Source organism: Vigna radiata, unplaced genomic scaffold (assembly GCF_000741045.1).
Source record: "Vigna radiata var. radiata cultivar VC1973A unplaced genomic scaffold, Vradiata_ver6 scaffold_372, whole genome shotgun sequence".
NCBI lineage: Eukaryota > Viridiplantae > Streptophyta > Magnoliopsida > Fabales > Fabaceae > Vigna > Vigna radiata.
In genome coordinates, this window is record NW_014542542.1 from 79,846 (window position 1) to 97,713 (window position 17,868).

The 17,868-nt window shown below is 31.6% G+C and overlaps 2 protein-coding genes across 4 annotated transcripts; one reads left to right on the forward strand and one right to left on the reverse strand.

The window, feature by feature from the left end:
* The first annotated feature begins 2,620 nt into the window (after positions 1–2,620).
* On the forward strand, positions 2,621–6,331 carry LOC106780174 (protein SINE1). Of its 2 annotated transcripts, XM_014668430.2 has the most exons (3): positions 2,621–2,910; positions 3,456–4,785; positions 5,596–6,331. In XM_014668430.2, exons 2-3 carry the CDS (start codon positions 3,469–3,471, stop codon positions 6,082–6,084), a joined length of 1,806 nt encoding a protein of 601 aa, XP_014523916.1. In that variant the 5' UTR covers positions 2,621–2,910; positions 3,456–3,468; the 3' UTR covers positions 6,085–6,331. The 2 variants fall into 2 exon arrangements, with proteins under 2 accessions (XP_014523916.1, XP_014523914.1); XM_014668428.2 differs by lacking the exon at positions 2,621–2,910 and having other exon boundaries at positions 2,917–4,785.
* Positions 5,995–9,772, reverse strand: LOC106780172 (protein NDH-DEPENDENT CYCLIC ELECTRON FLOW 5). Of its 2 annotated transcripts, XM_022776888.1 has the most exons (4): positions 9,150–9,772; positions 7,814–8,239; positions 7,003–7,165; positions 5,995–6,104 (listed from the first exon to the last, which is right to left on the reverse strand). In XM_022776888.1, the coding sequence occupies exons 1-4, from the start codon at positions 9,669–9,671 to the stop codon at positions 6,091–6,093; spliced, it is 1,125 nt and encodes a 374-aa protein (XP_022632609.1). In that variant the 5' UTR covers positions 9,672–9,772; the 3' UTR covers positions 5,995–6,090. The 2 variants fall into 2 exon arrangements, with proteins under 2 accessions (XP_022632609.1, XP_014523910.1); XM_014668424.2 differs by lacking the exon at positions 5,995–6,104 and having other exon boundaries at positions 6,687–7,165.
* Positions 9,773–17,868: the final 8,096 nt, after the last annotated feature.

The following is a 17,868-nucleotide window of genomic DNA, read 5'->3' on the forward strand; positions in this document are numbered from 1 at the left end:
AAACCCGCGGATAGCGGATATTTTAATACCCGCTTATAAACGGGCCGAGTGCGGATATTATACTATCCGTACCCGCGGATATCTGCTACCCGCAAAAGATAAAAATAAAAAATTTAATTTTTATTTTATTAAGTTAAATATAATTAAAATTAACATTAATTTATATTTTACAAGGTCAAATTTAATTAAAATTGTACTATATGAAATATACCGATCGGAATTAATTGCCATTTATTAATAATTAAGAGGTATTAATAGGTAAGATTTTCTTACTCTTTACAAAATATACTAGTATTGATTATTGATTATTGGGTTTGATTGCCTACAAATATACTAGAGTGATTAATAGGTCAGATTCTCTTATTCTTTACAAAATATACGATATTAATTATTTATTATACGATTTGATTGCCTAAAAATATATTGCGCTATTGGTTAATCAATGGGCTTGTCTGCCTTAGGCTCTATAAATATACAATTGATGTCTAGGTAGAATGTTCCTTCTCTCCTATCCTAATAAAATTTAGACCTTTTTATATGTTGAGTGTCGGAGTGTCTTCGAGAACAAAGCAAAGAAGGATGACTGACCATCGAACCAATTCAACCCAAACAAAAATTAAATTTTAATTTATATTTAATTTAATTTATATTATATTTATATATATTTTTGGGCTTAAACCCTCCATTGGTCCTCATATTTGTGTGCAAATTTCAGTTTGGTCCTCAAGTTTTGAACGGCCTCAATTGGGTCATAATTTTTGTAAAAATGCACAACCGTTAAGTTGTCTCAAACAACGTTAATTGATGCTGAGATGAATTTTTTATTTTAGGCTTAATCCCTCCCTTGGTCCTTATGTTTGTGTGAAAATCTCAGTTCGGTCCTCAAATTTTGAATTGTCTCAATTGGGTCATAATTTTTGAACTGTCGACAACGACAACATTTTTTAGTTTGAGAGGGAGAAAAGGTGTGGGTCGAGGGGTTTGAGGGTGGAGGAATGAGTGAACTGTGATCAGTGATTGGAAGGAAAAAGAAAGACCATAGCCACGTGGATTTAATAATTTTAAAACATAAAAAAAAAAATTACAGCTCAGTTCAAAGTTAACGCCATCTCAATACACTTAACGGTTAGGGTAAAATGTTTGCATTTCATAAGGACTTGAGGAAAAACTTGAGGACCGAACTGAGATTTTCACACAAACATAAAGACCAAGAGAGGGATTAAGCCTAAAATAAAAAATTCATCCCAGCATCAATTAACGTCGTTTGAGACAACTTAACGGTTAGGGTAAAATGTGTGCATTTTTACAAAAATTATGACCCAATTGAGACAGTTCAAAACTTGAGGACCAAACTGAGATTTGCACACAAATATAAGGACCAATGGAGGGTTTAAGCCTATTCTTTTTGTAATTCTATTTAAATTTTATTTTAATAATTTCTAAAAAATATATTTTTTTAAATATTTGCGGGTATCCGCAGATATCCACGGGTTTTAAAATATCCGCGGATTTTTTTAGGTGGATATCTGGCGGGTAGCGGGTCGGGTTTCGGATACAGTTTTATCCAGCGGGTCGGGTTCGGGTATCACACTATCCGACCCGAACCCGATCCGTTTCCATCCCTAGTTCCAGGGTTTTAAAACACACAAACTTGATGTTGTATTCGATTCCTTTATGTCTTGGATTTGATTCCAGTATTCGATTACAACATTTTAGAGAGGCGTAGATTCGGTTATTACATAGTTTCAGAGGAGAGAGATAATATGCAAATTGTGAGAATAATAGCATAGAGAGTGCTTGAGACCTTTTTCTTCTTTCTCACCTTTTGACTTTTCTATATCATTTTATTGATTCAATTTTTGTCTATTACGTTTTTTCAATTTCAGGTCTTAATAAAATCATAAACGAAATAGAATAAAATCAATAAAATTATTTTTTTTTTTTAAATTGAGCTTTATATTTATTTATATACTAATAATAATAATAATAATAATAATAATTATTATTATTATTATAATTATAATAATAATAATAATAATAAATAGTGTTAATATTTACTCTTTATAAAATTTTTACAATTAAATATAACCTTAACAATTATAATTTTAGATTACTTTAATAATTAGGGTCATTTTGTTAAACTTTAATTTTTACCAATTAAACAATTTTTTTTTATCTGCACATCAATCAAATCTTACGTCAATTCTCACAAATTTTGCTTTCAAATCCAATGTCACTTACTTCCAAATCCACTTCAATAAACAACTAAAAAATTTATCCTCAAATCCTCTTCAATTCATCTGCTTACTCTTTTCCAAATCATCTCCAAATGAACAAAGTCATAGTGATAATGCGGAACTTATTTTTATTACAGGTAAAACTTCTTAATTTTTATATTTATAATATTTTTTACATGAAGTAATATTACTAAATAAATAAAAAGGTAGCATATGTTTATGTAACATTATTTAAATAATGAAGAAATATAATGTAGGGATAGTCAAATAAATATACTAGGTGTAATCCAAAAAATCCTAAAGAAGGTGTGAATATAATTTTATTAAATAAAGAAGTGTTGGAAGGTATTTTTGTCCGGAAAGAGTTTTAATTCGTTGTAGGACCAGGAATGGAGGGACGGCGGTGGAATTTTTGAAATGTTTTTGAAAACGTAACTATTCAAATGAATGAATAATTCACACCTTCCAAGAACGTTATAAGCCAGAAATGGAAAAATAAAACAAAGCAAGGAACAGCTGTCATCATTATACAATACGTAAAAACAAGCTCAATTTGAATTTGAGTGAAGAAGCCCTTTCATTGTGAAACGTTGTTTCTACCGCTCTGTTACCATTATCTCTCTTGCTCCTCAGCACTCTCAAGTGCACTCTCTTGCACTCAATTATACGACAGGTGCTTTTTAAATTGAATATTGCAATTTTCTTTTGGTTCAGTGCTGGTTGATTTATTACACTTGGAAGCTGGAATCTGCCTTTCTTTTGCTCCTATTTACTGTTGGCATCTTAGAAGAAAGATTGTGTTTTTTTTTGTTTGATCAGTATAGATTCAAGATCACAAAGAGAGAGTAATTGAGTTTGCAGTCACTGGGGGTTTTCATTCTTTTTCTAAGTCGTTTCATTGTCTTGTTTGCAAGATTTATCATTTTTGTGCTGTGAGACATTAATTCAAATTGTTTAGTTTATCATTCGCTTTGAATTGTGACTGTCCCAATTGTAAGATTAATCCTTTATTCTTTTTTTTTTCTTGAAAATCCGTGAACTTTGACTTAAATTATTGTTGTAGTGAATTGAGGTGGGGGTGTGTTTTCTGTTGTAGGGATATCCAAAATGAGATGCATATTTTTATGTTTTTGCTCATTGTGGTTTTGTAATTGTCTGTAGTCTTGTTATTTGTTGCTTATGGAATTGTTTCCTTTGTTTTGGCTCCATAATGGGAAGGAGTTGGAATCCAATGCTCCAAAGAGAGATCCAAAATCTTGACAAAGATGCAGATAGTCGCAAATCTGCAATGAGAGCATTGAAGTCGTATGTGAAAGATCTGGATATGAAGACAATTCCTATCTTTCTTGCTCAAGTTTCCGAGACCAAGGAAACTGGTTCTTTGTCTGGAGAATTCACAATTTCACTTTACGAGGTTCTTGCTCGGGTTCATGGAGTCAAGATTGTTCCCATGATAGACATTATTATGCAATCCATAATTCAGACCTTAACTTCAAGTGTAGGCTCTTTTCCTCTTCAGCAGGCGTGCTCAAAAGTTGTTCCAGCCATAGCAAGGTATGGAATTGACCCCACAACACCAGAAGAGAAGAAGAGGCAAATAATTCACTCTCTTTGTAAGCCCCTTTCAGATTCTCTCTCAAATTCTCAAGAGAGTTTGGCATGTGGTGCAGCCCTTTGCTTGAAGGCTCTTGTGGATTCAGATAATTGGCGTTTCGCCTCAGATGAGATGGTTAATAAGGTTTGCCAGAATGTTGCTGCGGCATTGGAGGGAAAGTCTACTCAAACCAATTCACACATGGGTCTTATTATGACCCTGGCGAAGCGTAATGCTTTGATTGTTGAAGCCTATGCTAGATTGCTCATACAATCTGGATTGCGAATACTAAATGCTGGCAGTGAGCCGGGAAATTCTCAGAAGCGGTTTGTAGCCATTCAAATGGTGAACTTTTTGATGAAATGTCTAGATCGCAGGAGCATATTTTCGGAGGTTGAACAGATAATTGAGGTGATGGAGCTGGCTCAATCAGACAAAATGGCATACGTCAAAGGAGCTGCATTTGAGGCTTTGCAAACAGCTAAGGTGATTTTGACTGATAAAAAATCAAGAGGTGTGAAGACTCCTGCTTCTGTGACGGGTTCAAATTTCAGTAGGAAAGACTTTATGGAGGGAGAAAGTTTTTCTGGTGGAGACTGTTCTCCATCGTCTATTTCCCCTGAGTCACGTACCAGTACCTTGGACTTCTTCAATAGATTTGCATCCCCTGTTGGGTCTCCTATTTTAACTAGTCTGCCTTCTCAAAACTTCTACGAGAGAAGGAGTGTGAATAGGAAGCTTTGGAGTCTTGAAAATGGAGAGGTTGATGTGTCTCTCAAGGATGATTTGTTCTCAAAGTCAGGGCATGGAAATGCCTCTTTGGAGCACACTATGGATCACACTATGGATCATGAATTTTCTAATGGAGAGCGAGATTTAACAGGAGAGTTTACTGTTTTCACGCACAAAAGTCTTTGGCGTGGAGCGTCTAGAACTGCTAGCAAAAGTCCTCGAGTAAGTTTATCATATATTAATTAGATGTTATTAAAATTCTGGTAATAAAATTGACTATGATGTAGGGATACCCCTCACAGCCCTCACTCACAATTTAACATTTACCAGTACCCATTTCCAAAATGTTTCTTTCCTTCCCTTGCTTTGTTAACTTGAAATGGTTGAATGTCATATTGCACAACCAATTCTTATAGTTTATGGAGCTTTTATATTCTCAAATCCCTTTTACTGTCTGTACTGTACTTTGCCACATTCATCAATTCCCAATTGCTTTATAGTTTATGGAGCTTTTTCTAATATTCTCATATCCCTTTTAGTGTCTATACTGTACTTTGCCACATTAGAGTATTCTATTAGCTGTCCACTAGTTAAATGTTTCAAGTATTAGATTGCTTTCTACAAATATTTGTTAACATATCTTTTTAAAATAATCTTAATGAAGAAACCATGACCCAACGAAGATATTTTGTTAGTAATTATTCCTTGAAATATGAGAATGTATTTTTTATGATTATGAGAATGTATTTTTTATGATTTGAAATAATAAAATCAGTTTTATTTTTTATTTGGTGTCAGACTTTATAATTTTTCATTACTTAGCTTAAGCTTTTTTTCTTTCCATGCCAGTTCAATCTTTATGTAAACATATTTTTTAACAGGCTATTAAAGCTGCCAATTTTATGGCAGTATAGACAAAACACATTTGTTAATTGAAATTTCAATGATTTCCTATACTGGTATGTTTGTCATTACAATAACAGTTCTTTTTGTTCCGAAGAGCTAACAGAGTGTCCTAGTTTCTGTACTCAGAAATCTCTCACGCAGGATAACTTCAAAATTTTTGTGACTCCTAGAAAGCTCATTCACTCTCTTCAAGACCCAAATGATGAGATTTCAGATTGCTCTGAGAAACAGAATAGAAGGATCAAGAGTCTATCATCAGACAATATTACGTGGAGTCCAACATCTTTTTCAGAATATGATCAAAAAGGTATTGCAGATCTCGTCAAGTGTGATTCTGAAGAGAATGGAGGCTTATACTGTGATGATCAGTCTCAAGGTGGACCGGAGTCAGTCTCATCAACTGATGACAATCTTGTTAACTCTGATATGCAGAGGAGGACTTCCGAGGTTGGCCCTGATAGGGGAAATGGTATTGAAACAGTGCTAGTGGAAAAGCCATTTCAAAAAACTAAGCATAAATTAGTTTATGGCATTTCTTTTGCCCTTCTTGCAATAGCAACTCCTTTACTCTGGATCAACAGTCAGGATGAAGACCATTTTCTTGTCCCGACATAATGTGCTCTAGTGTCTACAAACTGATAAAATTGGAAATCTCAGTGTAGAAATAGAAGATCTGTAAAATTGGGCACACCACACCTAATGTGCTTTTATTTTTTTCTCGTATAGTCCCAAACTTTTGGCTGAATTATACCTGGACTGAAAGCTCAAATGCTGTATTTGGAATTGAGTGGATAATTTGATTCATCCAAAATTAATATAAATGATGGTATATGTAGACTAGACATGGATATATTTCTTTTCATTTTTGTTTAATATCTGAAGTTATGCACTTGTTGGGGGTTTTCTGTTTGCATGAGAAAGATAGCTTCTAGACATATTTGGTGGTTAATTTCTTTTTTGAATAAGATAATCAGAAGTTATATTAAAAGACAAGACGCAAAAGTAATTAGTCATGCCAATACATTTGCATCACGTTTCATATATGAATAAAAATTATGTATTAGCATATGCATAAAAGCATACACCCCTCATAATTTGTATCCAAAAGACAATAAATAAATAAATAAATATATATATATATATATATATATATATATATATATATATATATATATATATATATATATATATATATATATATATCACATGTTCCGAGCTTTGTAAACATACGATAGGATTATCTGCATTTTATCTTTATATTGGGTGATTAATTTTATCTCTAGAATTATTTTAAGTTGATTAACTTATGAAGAGATNAGGAATATAGAACAAATTTATCATTAGAAATTGTACAAAACTTCAGGGCATTTTGCATATGGAAAATAATATATTAGTGTTGCTGTTTATAATGTTGTCAGTCTATTATAATCATCAATTTGCACTGCCAAAAAATAAATAATGCTTATGTGTCTTTCTATTCATAGCAAAAGCAAATTTACGCATCAAGATTTGGATTATATATAAACTGCTCACCTCTCCAAACATCTTGAGGACTTATAATTATTGGTTTGAGGATGGAAGCTTGGCCTACACATATGTAGGAATATTTACTGTAAATTTCAACGCGTGAGCCAGGACTGAATAGATACATTTCATCAAATCCGCTTCTTCCAACCGACACTGAGTTTCTTCTACCCTGATGAAACCAATGATTTTGGATGAGATACTCTGAATAATCAAAAGGGTCGAATATAATTTTAGTCTTTAAATTTGGAATTCAAATTGAAATCGGTTCCTGTCTAAAATTTTGATCTCCAAATTGTTCTTTATGTATCAAATACATTTTAGAACGACTTTTTAGTTCTTTATACCATTTTATAACATATTTTAATTCAAATGTTAATTTAGAATACTCTTTAACAAACTTGCAAAATTAATCTTTCAGAATTAAAAAGATTATATCTATTTATTTTTAAAATTTAGAGATTAAAGTATATCTAAATTTAAAAGAAATAATCGAATTCCAATTTCACGTATTAGTTGGGGATTAAAAAGCATTTTTAATCCTAATTAAAATGAAACAACAATGCAGTTTACCTATATAACACTTGATAACAAAAGTGTTAGCTCCATGTGCTTACATTTAATGTGATAATCTGTTACTGAATTTTACCAAGAAAATGAATGAAGAAATGGAGCTATGATTGATATGTGAGGTACATGCACAATCTCAACAATTAACAGGGTGTTATCTAATGGAATGAATGAAGATATGTGAGAAGTGTTTAAGTGTAAGTATACTTATCAATATTTATTCCACATGTTGTGAATGATGATTGCGTACCCTGTCAATCACGGTGAAACTTCGCGGGGCTTCTGTGTACAGAAGACTTAGTTCCTCACTTAACTGCTTGTAGTTGTCTATTTCTTCATTATTTACCTGGCTACCTTCTAATCCATTGTTCTGACTTTTTGTACTCCATTGAGGAAATACTTTTCCAAAGCCTTCTCCTTGGCTTGAATCTTTAGGACTCAACATAAACTCAGATTCAAACAAGGGTATGCTACAGTAACTTGATCCTTCTAACCCTATTGCATAAGTTGCTTCTGGTGAGCTTAGTGTCAAGTGATTCAGTATTGACCCTGTCACCAGAAGGGGTAAAGACCTTCTGTTTGAGATTTTAAGCTGTGAGTTTAAGGTATCTTTTTCCAAAGTCACTATGTATTTTAATCCAATCTTGCCATCTGGTGTTCTGGTTGCTAATTCTACCTGCATGAGATATCCTCAAGATGTCTTAAGTACATAGTTATTATTACAAAGAAAATGTAAGAACAGAAAGGCGCTACTAATGTACATAATTATGAGAGTACCTACTAAAACATACACATTTTTTCAGGATAAATGAATTGGAATAATTATGAGAGTACCTACTAAAACATACACATTTTTTGAGGATAAATGAATTGGAATTATGAGAGAAAATGAGCATAAGTATCTATTTGCAACGCATGGAAGCTTGATCATCTGGCATTAACTAAGCTCCAAGACTAATTTTTCTAAAACAAGCCAGCTATAGCTCGTTTGATAATCCAAAAGGAAGTTTCTAGGAGGGAATAAAGGTACAAACAATGAATGGAACAAAATACAAATTTCATCAAATACACTGATAGTGTAAATATTATCATACCATCTCAATCATACATTCTCATAAGTTGAATCATTTTACTTTTATAATAATCACTTTGCAAGTCATATTTACAAAAAGTTAAATATATTTTCAATTCTTAAATTTCAATATAAAATTAAAATTTCTCTATATTTTAAATTTTGATTTTCAAAATTTAAAATTGAATAAATATAATTTTTTAAAGCTAACAACATTTATTTATTTTTATTTGTTAAATAATATTTTAAACTAACTTTGAAACATATCAAAAACTCGTTGAACAATTCAAATTCATCCTAAAATATGTTTAACACATTAAAAAAAAAAATAACGCAATTGGTTAAAAATATTAATTTATTTTTAAGTTTTGAGAACAAACTAAATGAAAATTTGAGTAAGATGAATTTTGAAGACTAAAAACATATTTTTTTCTATTTAGATTATCTCTAATTGATTCAGAATATAGATATCTCTTACACAGTCTACTACTGAGTTACTCATAAGAAAACAGACCTGAATGGATTCCCGTGGTTTGCCATGAATCTTATGGAGAACCCAATTTGTTGGAGACCAAGAGAGTTCACCATCATGATCAGTTTGAAAATTGAAGTTTAAAGACACCCCTCCTTGAATTAAAGGATCACCATTCTCTCCCTCTGACACAGAAGTGTGGAGCAACTCCACCTTGCCCCCATGCCACATGAGGGCCTTGTACGAGGTTATCAATCCACTTGGCAACATCATGGTCACAGTGCTTCCATTTCTCAGCTCCATCTTGACAACACAACTGCCACAAGCTTCTTCAAAGGTGACTCCATGCCCACTGAATTCCTCTTGCAGGTACTCAAAGTTGATGGGTTCGTGAGGGACTGAAGCCACTGCAGGGAGAGGGAACTCTCTCTTACACTGCTTCTTCTGGGGAATGAAACTGGCACAATTGTGTTGTGGAGAAAGAAGGTATGTGGCTGTACTAAGAAAGGGTGTGGGAATGAAACGAGTGGAGCAAAAAAGTGAACTAAAAGCCATCATGTTCATGCTGCTATTGGCATTGAGGACCAAGAACACAACATTTTCTTATTCTTCTTGGCACAGCTAAAATTTGGTTTACAAGTAGATAAGGTCATAAATTTTATCGCCTTTGTTGTAGTCTCTTAGATATTTCAAGATATTTTAGTAGTATTTGTCCCTTTCTAAAAGACTTGGGCATTTTTTTGTTTGTTTCATTAAGAAAAAAAAAATTAAACTCATTTTAAGCATCATAGTTTCTCAACTAACTGTGTTGATTGGAGTGATATTTATATTCGTCAAACATGATTTTAATATTTATTTTTATCAAACACTATTGCGTTATTTCTCTTGGCATAGTTTTTGTCCTAGTAAAATTTTGTTGTTTGTGTGATTTCTTTTTATTCAATAAAATAACGATTTTATGTCATGTTGTGATATTTTGTTGAATTTTAAAATTTTCATTCATCTCATAATTTTAAAAGTTATTGACTATCATGAATTGATAATTAAAATTATTAATTGTCATGAATTTTGAATTTTGAATTAATAATTAATTTTTTATATAAAAGTACTCATACTTTAAAATATTTCAATATATCAAATGATAAAAGGAATTTGTACCAAAAAAAAAAAAGAATGTAAGTAATTTTTTATTATAAATGAAAATGTGGAATAAGGCCGATCATTATCAACCCAAATAGATATTTTCAATAACATTTTCTTTTGAGAAATAATTAATTAATTATTTTGTATAACTTAATTGAAGAGAAAAATGATGTTTTTTAAAATTAAATTAAAGAGCAAGTAACTAGGGCTTAACTTGCGCTTTTAAATTTTTTTTTCTCAATCGTGGAAAAAATTGTAAGAGTTACAAACAACTTTGGTATAACATTGTGATGTTACATATATAACTGTTATTTCTTTTAGCAATTTCATACATTCTTCCTACATTTCCACTGGTGTTTGAGAAAAATTAAAATCATCCATTGAAAATATTTCGGATTATATAATTAAAATTATATTTTAAATATGCAACTCAGAACTAAACTAATTATATTTAATTGTATAATTTGTAAATATATTCCAACATATATTTCCAAATTTAAAGATGATAATTTAAAACATTTATATACATAATATGTTTTTAATTTGTATAATAAAAATATATATTTGAAAGTATATTTTAGATTGTATAATTTTTAATATATTTTTAAATTATATCATATAAAGATATATTTTAAATTAAGTAATCCAAAAATGTATTCGTTAGATTGTAGAATATAAAATATATTTTTAATTACACAATTCAGATATACATTCTGGATTGTATATTCAAAATAGTGTAATTCAAAAAAAAAAAAAAATTAGAGTTACATATTTAAAATTTCATATTTTGTACGTATTTACAGTAGTTTATTGTTATCTTATTTCTAGTTTTTAACATGTATTTGTAATTTTTTGAAATAAATAGGAGTTTTTCCAAATACTAATTATGTATTGTATTTTTATATTGCACTTTTGTAAGTTGTCAATCATAACCTGTCTATTCTTTTGTCAATCATATATTTTTCTATATAATTCCTTTAAGCTTATTTTCTTTCATTGGATTCCTAATTTCTAGGACTTTAATTTGGTTATAGGGAATGCAAGACTCGTTAGAAATTATGTTTTTTTTTTTTTTACTTTTGTAAGAAAACCAAATATGATTCAACTTCGGGCCCATTAATTTTTCTTTGTTTTATATTTATAAACTTGAGTTAGTCAGAAAAAAAAATAAGAGGGAGATACGAATAGTTAGAGACAGAATTACACATTTCAGTTTTGAGTTGTAACAAATTTTATTTTTGAGATTTTGGCTATTGGAGATCTTCTTTTCTCTTATCGCAAATTTCAGAGTTTTCTTGTTTTTTGGTTTATCTTCTTTCACTTCTCACTTCTGTATTTTCGCTTTCAAATGGGTTTTCAATTTTTATTCTCTATTCTTGATTTACAATTCACAGTTGTTTTACTCTCAACTTTTGCATATTGCAATATGTTTCATTGGTTGAATTTTATTCATGCTTTAATTTCATTGATTAGACACTTTGGTAAAATTGTTTTTTGTTTTCTATTTTTAGACCGTATATTGAGTTTTAAATAACATTCTATCAAATTAAGTTCTTGAAATATTAAAAATCAAACAATTAATTGATTACTGTTAATCAATATTGAATTTAATTTATTTTTAGTCTATTTATTTATATATTTGTATTCTATTTTTATATTTATATTCTGTTTTTATATTATTTTAAAAAATTATATATTTCAATTGTTATATCTCTTTATTATTAAATAAAATACACAATTTTCGTGGTTTTTTTTCTTATGAGTCAAATTATTTTCTATCTTGAATCTTTTAAAGTTTTCAATTCTTTATTAAGAATTGTATTCTTTTGAATTCAAATTTTGGATTCACAGCATTCAAGATTGAAAGAGACTTTACGGTTTCTGTATGTAGTTTGAATTTCTAGATTTATTCTTTTAGCTTTTAATGCATGTCCATTACAATTCCATTTACCAGTTCTATTATTGTTTTATTTTAGTTTCTATTCATGTATTTGTAGTTGATTTTTCCTTCTTTTACAATTTTTCTGATTACTGTACTACTCTCAGGCTGTGTTCACGTGAGGGTGACAGGAGGTGATTGGGGAAGAGTGATTGAGTAGATTTGAGGGTAATTTTTCTTTGTTGTTTATTTGAGTGAATTTGGAGGTAAACGAGAGTGAATTTTGAAATAATTTTTTTTAATCTGTCATATAAATTAAATCTTACACCACTTCTCACAAAATGTAGTTTTTGTTCTGTTTTTTATTCTAATTCTTAATTGTTTTCTTTAATTCTATTTCTTTAATTCTATTCTTACATTCAATTGTTTATTGTTTTCCGTATAGTTTGTTATTTTTTTTACCCTAGTTCTTAATTGTTTTCCTTAGTTCAACTTTAGGGCTTAATTCATATTTTTGAAAGTTTATTCTTACATCATCGCCTTTATATTTTTAATCATATGCTTTTTAGATAATCTTGTCTCTATAATTTCAGTTGTCTAATTTTTACAGGCCTTTATATTTTTAATCGTATGTTCTTTAGATAATCTTGTCTCTATAATTTCAGTTGTCTAATTTTTACATTTCCAATCTCGTCTTTACATTTTCTGTTACTTTGTTACTTTAGTTCCAACTTTTTGTTGCATTAAACCAAATTCGCCCAATCCTATTGTGTAAGAAAAAATATTATACAAATGAGCTTCTTCAAATGTTTTGTTAGGATTCCACCCAATTTAACCCCTATATTACATTTTTTATTTTTTTGAAAAAACTCTACACGACTAGGGATTATCAGTAATCCAAAAATATATTCCAAAATTACATAATTTAAAAATTTGAAAATATATTACTATGTAATTCATAATATATTTTTGAATTATGTAATCTAAAGTATTTCCAAAAATACATTTCTACACGAGCCGAAAATCTAACATATAGGCAATTTGGACTTTCTAACACCCCATGAAGGTACATGAAGAAACCATGAGGGAACAAAATGTAGTAACCTATAGAAAATCAATTTTAATTTTAATCTTCATCCGCTCCCCTCTCCTTGAATCGCTTTAGCAATATCAATCTGAAGAAAAATATAGTAAAAAATCATCTCCCATGAATTTACACTTAGAAAGTTAAAGAATGATAAATGGAAACAACCATGTTAAAAACACATATTTGACACCTCCAATTTCTCATAATATCACACTATGCACCTCAATTTATGGGAAAGTTAATGGAGGAGAGCTTATAAAGATAAAGATGTTGAGGTGCATAGATTGATTTAAACTTGTGAGAGATACTTTCATTTTATTGATTGGTCCCTTTTACTCTGTTTGCTTTGTAAGTGTTCTTTCAGACCTTGTTGCATTTTCCAGTGTTTCTTCTCCAAAATAAAAAATTAAATAAGCCAAAGAAAGAGGCAAAAGTCCACATCATTATTATAGCTTAACCACATTTTTAGTTGTATATTACTTAGTAAATATATTTATTAATCACTAAAAAATTGTATAAAATGGTAGAATCTGGAATTGACTACCAACATGATTATTATTAGTTGATTACCTGGTCCACCCGTAGTACAGTGCATGCAGCATCCGCAACATATATAAGAGAGAGCCTGAACAGAAAAAAGACAATAAAGTGAAACTAGTCTTTCAGGTGATATAAACATAAATCTGATTCTGTTATTGTTTCAAATCATAGAAATTGAAAGAATGCTAAAGCTCCATCAATCACAATAGCCTACAATTAATGTCTACAAATATTTTATTGGACAATGTTTATTATAAATATACAAAATATAATGTAGTTTACTTCGTGGCATGGAGATCGCCAATGCACAAGGCTGAAACATCCTTAGAAATACCTCAAATCAACTAACTTTGGCATTTCCAGATGCATATTCTGCATACAGAGAATATTTGATCTCCATTGCGTTTAGCACAACATTCTCAGCCAAAGTTTTCAAAAGTTTCAGAAAATTTTGCTGTAGAGTACTGTTCCAACCTGCAGAACCATGGCAAACATTTTCGTCCTATTAGAGATGTGATTTGATTACATTAAATAGAGAGATATGATCTAATTTAAGGAAATATCTTTCAAATAATACTTCACGTTGTTAGATATTGTTGTTTCTTATTATTGTATATTTTCTTCATTATAAATAAGAATATCCATGTGTATACAACACGAAGTTCATTACATTCCTTCTCAACATGGTACCATTCTGTCTTCCATGACCTATTTTGTCATTAATCCTTTCAACAAGTCCATTCATTCAAATGTCAAATACCAAATAAGCATCGAAGAAAATAATTGAAAGTCCTGAAGCATAGAGACAGAGCTATATGGTGCTTGTGCTAGGTTAAAAACATTTGAGATCAAGATAAATTTTAGAACATGTTGACCTTAACTTTGGAACCACAATATTGAAACAGAAGAAGATATATCCAGGAATATAACATGAATATAATAACAATACATTAGTCATGAATGATCCCAAAGGGCTAAGCCAATAGAATGCAAATAAATAATAATGAACGCATGTTGAGGCATACGATATCTAGGTGTAGACAATTTAGTAACAAATTATCTTGGATGTCTCAAAACCAGTAGCAGAAGGGACTTAACATGTTAAAAGCTTGCTTAAAAGTGTCTTACAAGTTATATGGACTTCAGCAAATGAAATAAATTCTTCTTAAAATAATAATTGGAGAATTATAGCCTTAACCACATAATTAATGGCATAACCATAAGCCCAAATTATACAAATAAACTCCTCATGCAATTATAAAATTAACAGAAGAGGATAAGGTATTATAATAAAACCATTGCAGAATCTAGAAACAGTTGAGAATCAAAATAACAAGTTATCCTAAAAGTTATCGCCAAATTGTCTTACAACTTCAAATCTAAACAGAAAATAGTTTCTTATCAAAGAATCTAGCCAAAAATCACTTCAAAAGAGTTCAGCATGACAGAAATACTTGAAGGCACAAACAAAGGCATAATTTGAGGAACTTTAAGCAAGTATGCATTAAAGATGTTTTACTGATATATTAAATTAAAAAAGGCCCTAAAAAATATGATTATAGTTTAGAATTGCAAATATAAGGTAGATTCAGCCATATAGCTGAAAATACTCAGCATTCTGAGTTCTTTATCAACTTGAATCAAGTATTAACCAAGCACTACATACCTCAGTATTTTTACATGTTTAAAGTATTATCAAATAGCAGAATTTGTAGAAGCAATAAAGCAAGGCCAAGCCAAAAATATCATGCTATAAGAACATAGAAACCTCAGCAACAATGTCACCATACAAAATTTACAAGACAATAATGACATGGTCCAATGTAAACCTTATTAGAGCCTTCCCAATTATCAGTGGGAGTAAACTTAAACATTGCAAATAAAAAATTATAGAAGTTTACAATTGCCCCTACTGCATTGGGATAGTGATAAGATATAAGGTGATAGGACATAATGGGTAATGGGTTTAGGACAGAAGGCAAAGAAATTGTATAAATACGACTTGTTATTGTTAGGGTATAAGGTGGGAGGATATTCAGTAAAAGTTAATTAGAGTAAATAAATATAGTATAAGTTAATTAGAGTAAATAAATATATATTTTAGGAAAATATTCAATATAAGATATTTATAATTAAGGATATATGCTAAGATAATATACGGGGAGATATTTATATTAAAATAGGGATATTTATATTAAATGCAGATATATTCTAGGGAAATATTTAGTAAGAAATGGATGAGAAATAATTAGTATAAATAAGTTAGAGTCTAGGGTTAAGGGTATGCTTTTGATTATTGAGTTTTGTGACAAACATTATTGTCTTGTCAGGGAGGTTATGCTCTGAAATAATTGATGGAGGTTATGCTCCCAATTATTGTTTACTTTTGTTTATTCAGATATTACCATCAATAAAAGATATTCATTCGTTCAGTTCCATTCTTTCGTTATTCTTTCGCTTGTTTTGAGTGTTTGAGAGGGTGATTTCGTTTCGTCTCTTACTCGAATACGTAACAATTATGTTGTCAGGGGGGAGTTTTGAATATTGGATTGTACAGACAGGCACTTTTGGGTGGGTCCTGTAAGGGAGGTTATGCTCCCAGTCAGGGAGGTTATGCTCCCAACCATTCTTTGTAAAGAGAATTCTTTTGTTGTCAATAATAGAAATTCATTCTTTCTCTATTCTTTTGGTTTACTGTGAGCGTTGATAGTTAGGTTTCAAGCCCAAGAACCTAACAATTTTGTCCGACCTGCCGGATCATCAAGGGAGCGCTACCGGATAGACGTCAAGAAGGGATCAAGAAGTGATCAAGAAAAGGTGGCAGCATGGAAGGAAGAGACAATTCCTGGGAAAGGAGGATCAGCAAACAAGAAAAAAGGGCTAGCAAAATAGAGAAGAAATATGCAAGAAATTGCGACAGGAAATTAGAGAACTCACGCGAGTTCTTGGAGGAATGGCGCAAAACATGGAAAAAGGATCAGAAGGCAGTCCAGGTGTTGTAGATGAAGATCAACTTTCTTTTAACGAGAATCGGAGAAGGAGAAGAGAGAGCGGAGGAGGAATTGGAAGAAGACCGAGGAGACGCCCAACCTAATTGGGTAGAACTACCCACTTTTAAAGGGTTTGATCCATTGGGGTGGATTTCTAAGGTAGAGAAGTTCTTCGAATGGCAAAGTGTTACAGAGGAGGAAAAGGTGCGCCTAGCAGACATCAGTGTGGAGGATAGCGTTGGCTACTAGTTCAGAGCCTGGAAGGAGAAAGCCAAGAATCATTCTTGGGAAGGTTTGAAGGGGGCAGTGGTGGTGCGATTTGGAGAATGGAACGGGGGTACCATCTTTGAAAGGGTGGCGGCCAGTAAGTAGTCAGAAACTGCGGAAGAATACGTCCCAGCATCGAACATGAGAGAATTGAAGGAATCAAACGGGCTAGGAGTACAAGATGCGAACCTGAGAGGACTGGAGGAACTGAACGGTAGAGGACTGCTGGATCTGAACGTGAGACGATGGTAGGAACTAAACAAAAGAGGACTGCTTGAGCCGAACGTGAGAGGACTACCAGAACCGGACGTGAGAGAACTCCCGGAACCGAACGGTCGAGGACCGATGGATTTGAACGTGAAAGGACAGTCGAAACCTAACAGGAGAGGACTGCCCGAGCCAAACGTGAGAGGACGGCCAAAACAGAATGGGCTAGGACTACAGGATGCGAACCTGAGAGGACTGTAGGAACCGAACGGTAAAGTACTATTGGATCTAAACGATAGAGGACGACAGGAACCTAACAATAGAGGACTGCTCGAGCCAAATGTAAGAGGACAACCGGAACCGAACGTGAGAGAAAGTGATAGAAGCCTCCATTGAATTCATGATAGGAGAAACTTCACGGAAGCAGAATTGGCAGCGGCTGAATGAAGCAATGATGATGGATGAAGTGTATTCAAGGTGTTTGATGAAGGTCCGTGAGAGGTTGGTGATGGTGTATTGGTGAATTCTAACTCAGAGAACTTTCCTAAGGGGAAAGGAGCTAGAGGAAGTGCAAGATAACAAAGCACAAAGGTGAACTTGAGAGTTGAGCAGAGATTTCAACAGCATTTCATTACTCAAATTCAAGTT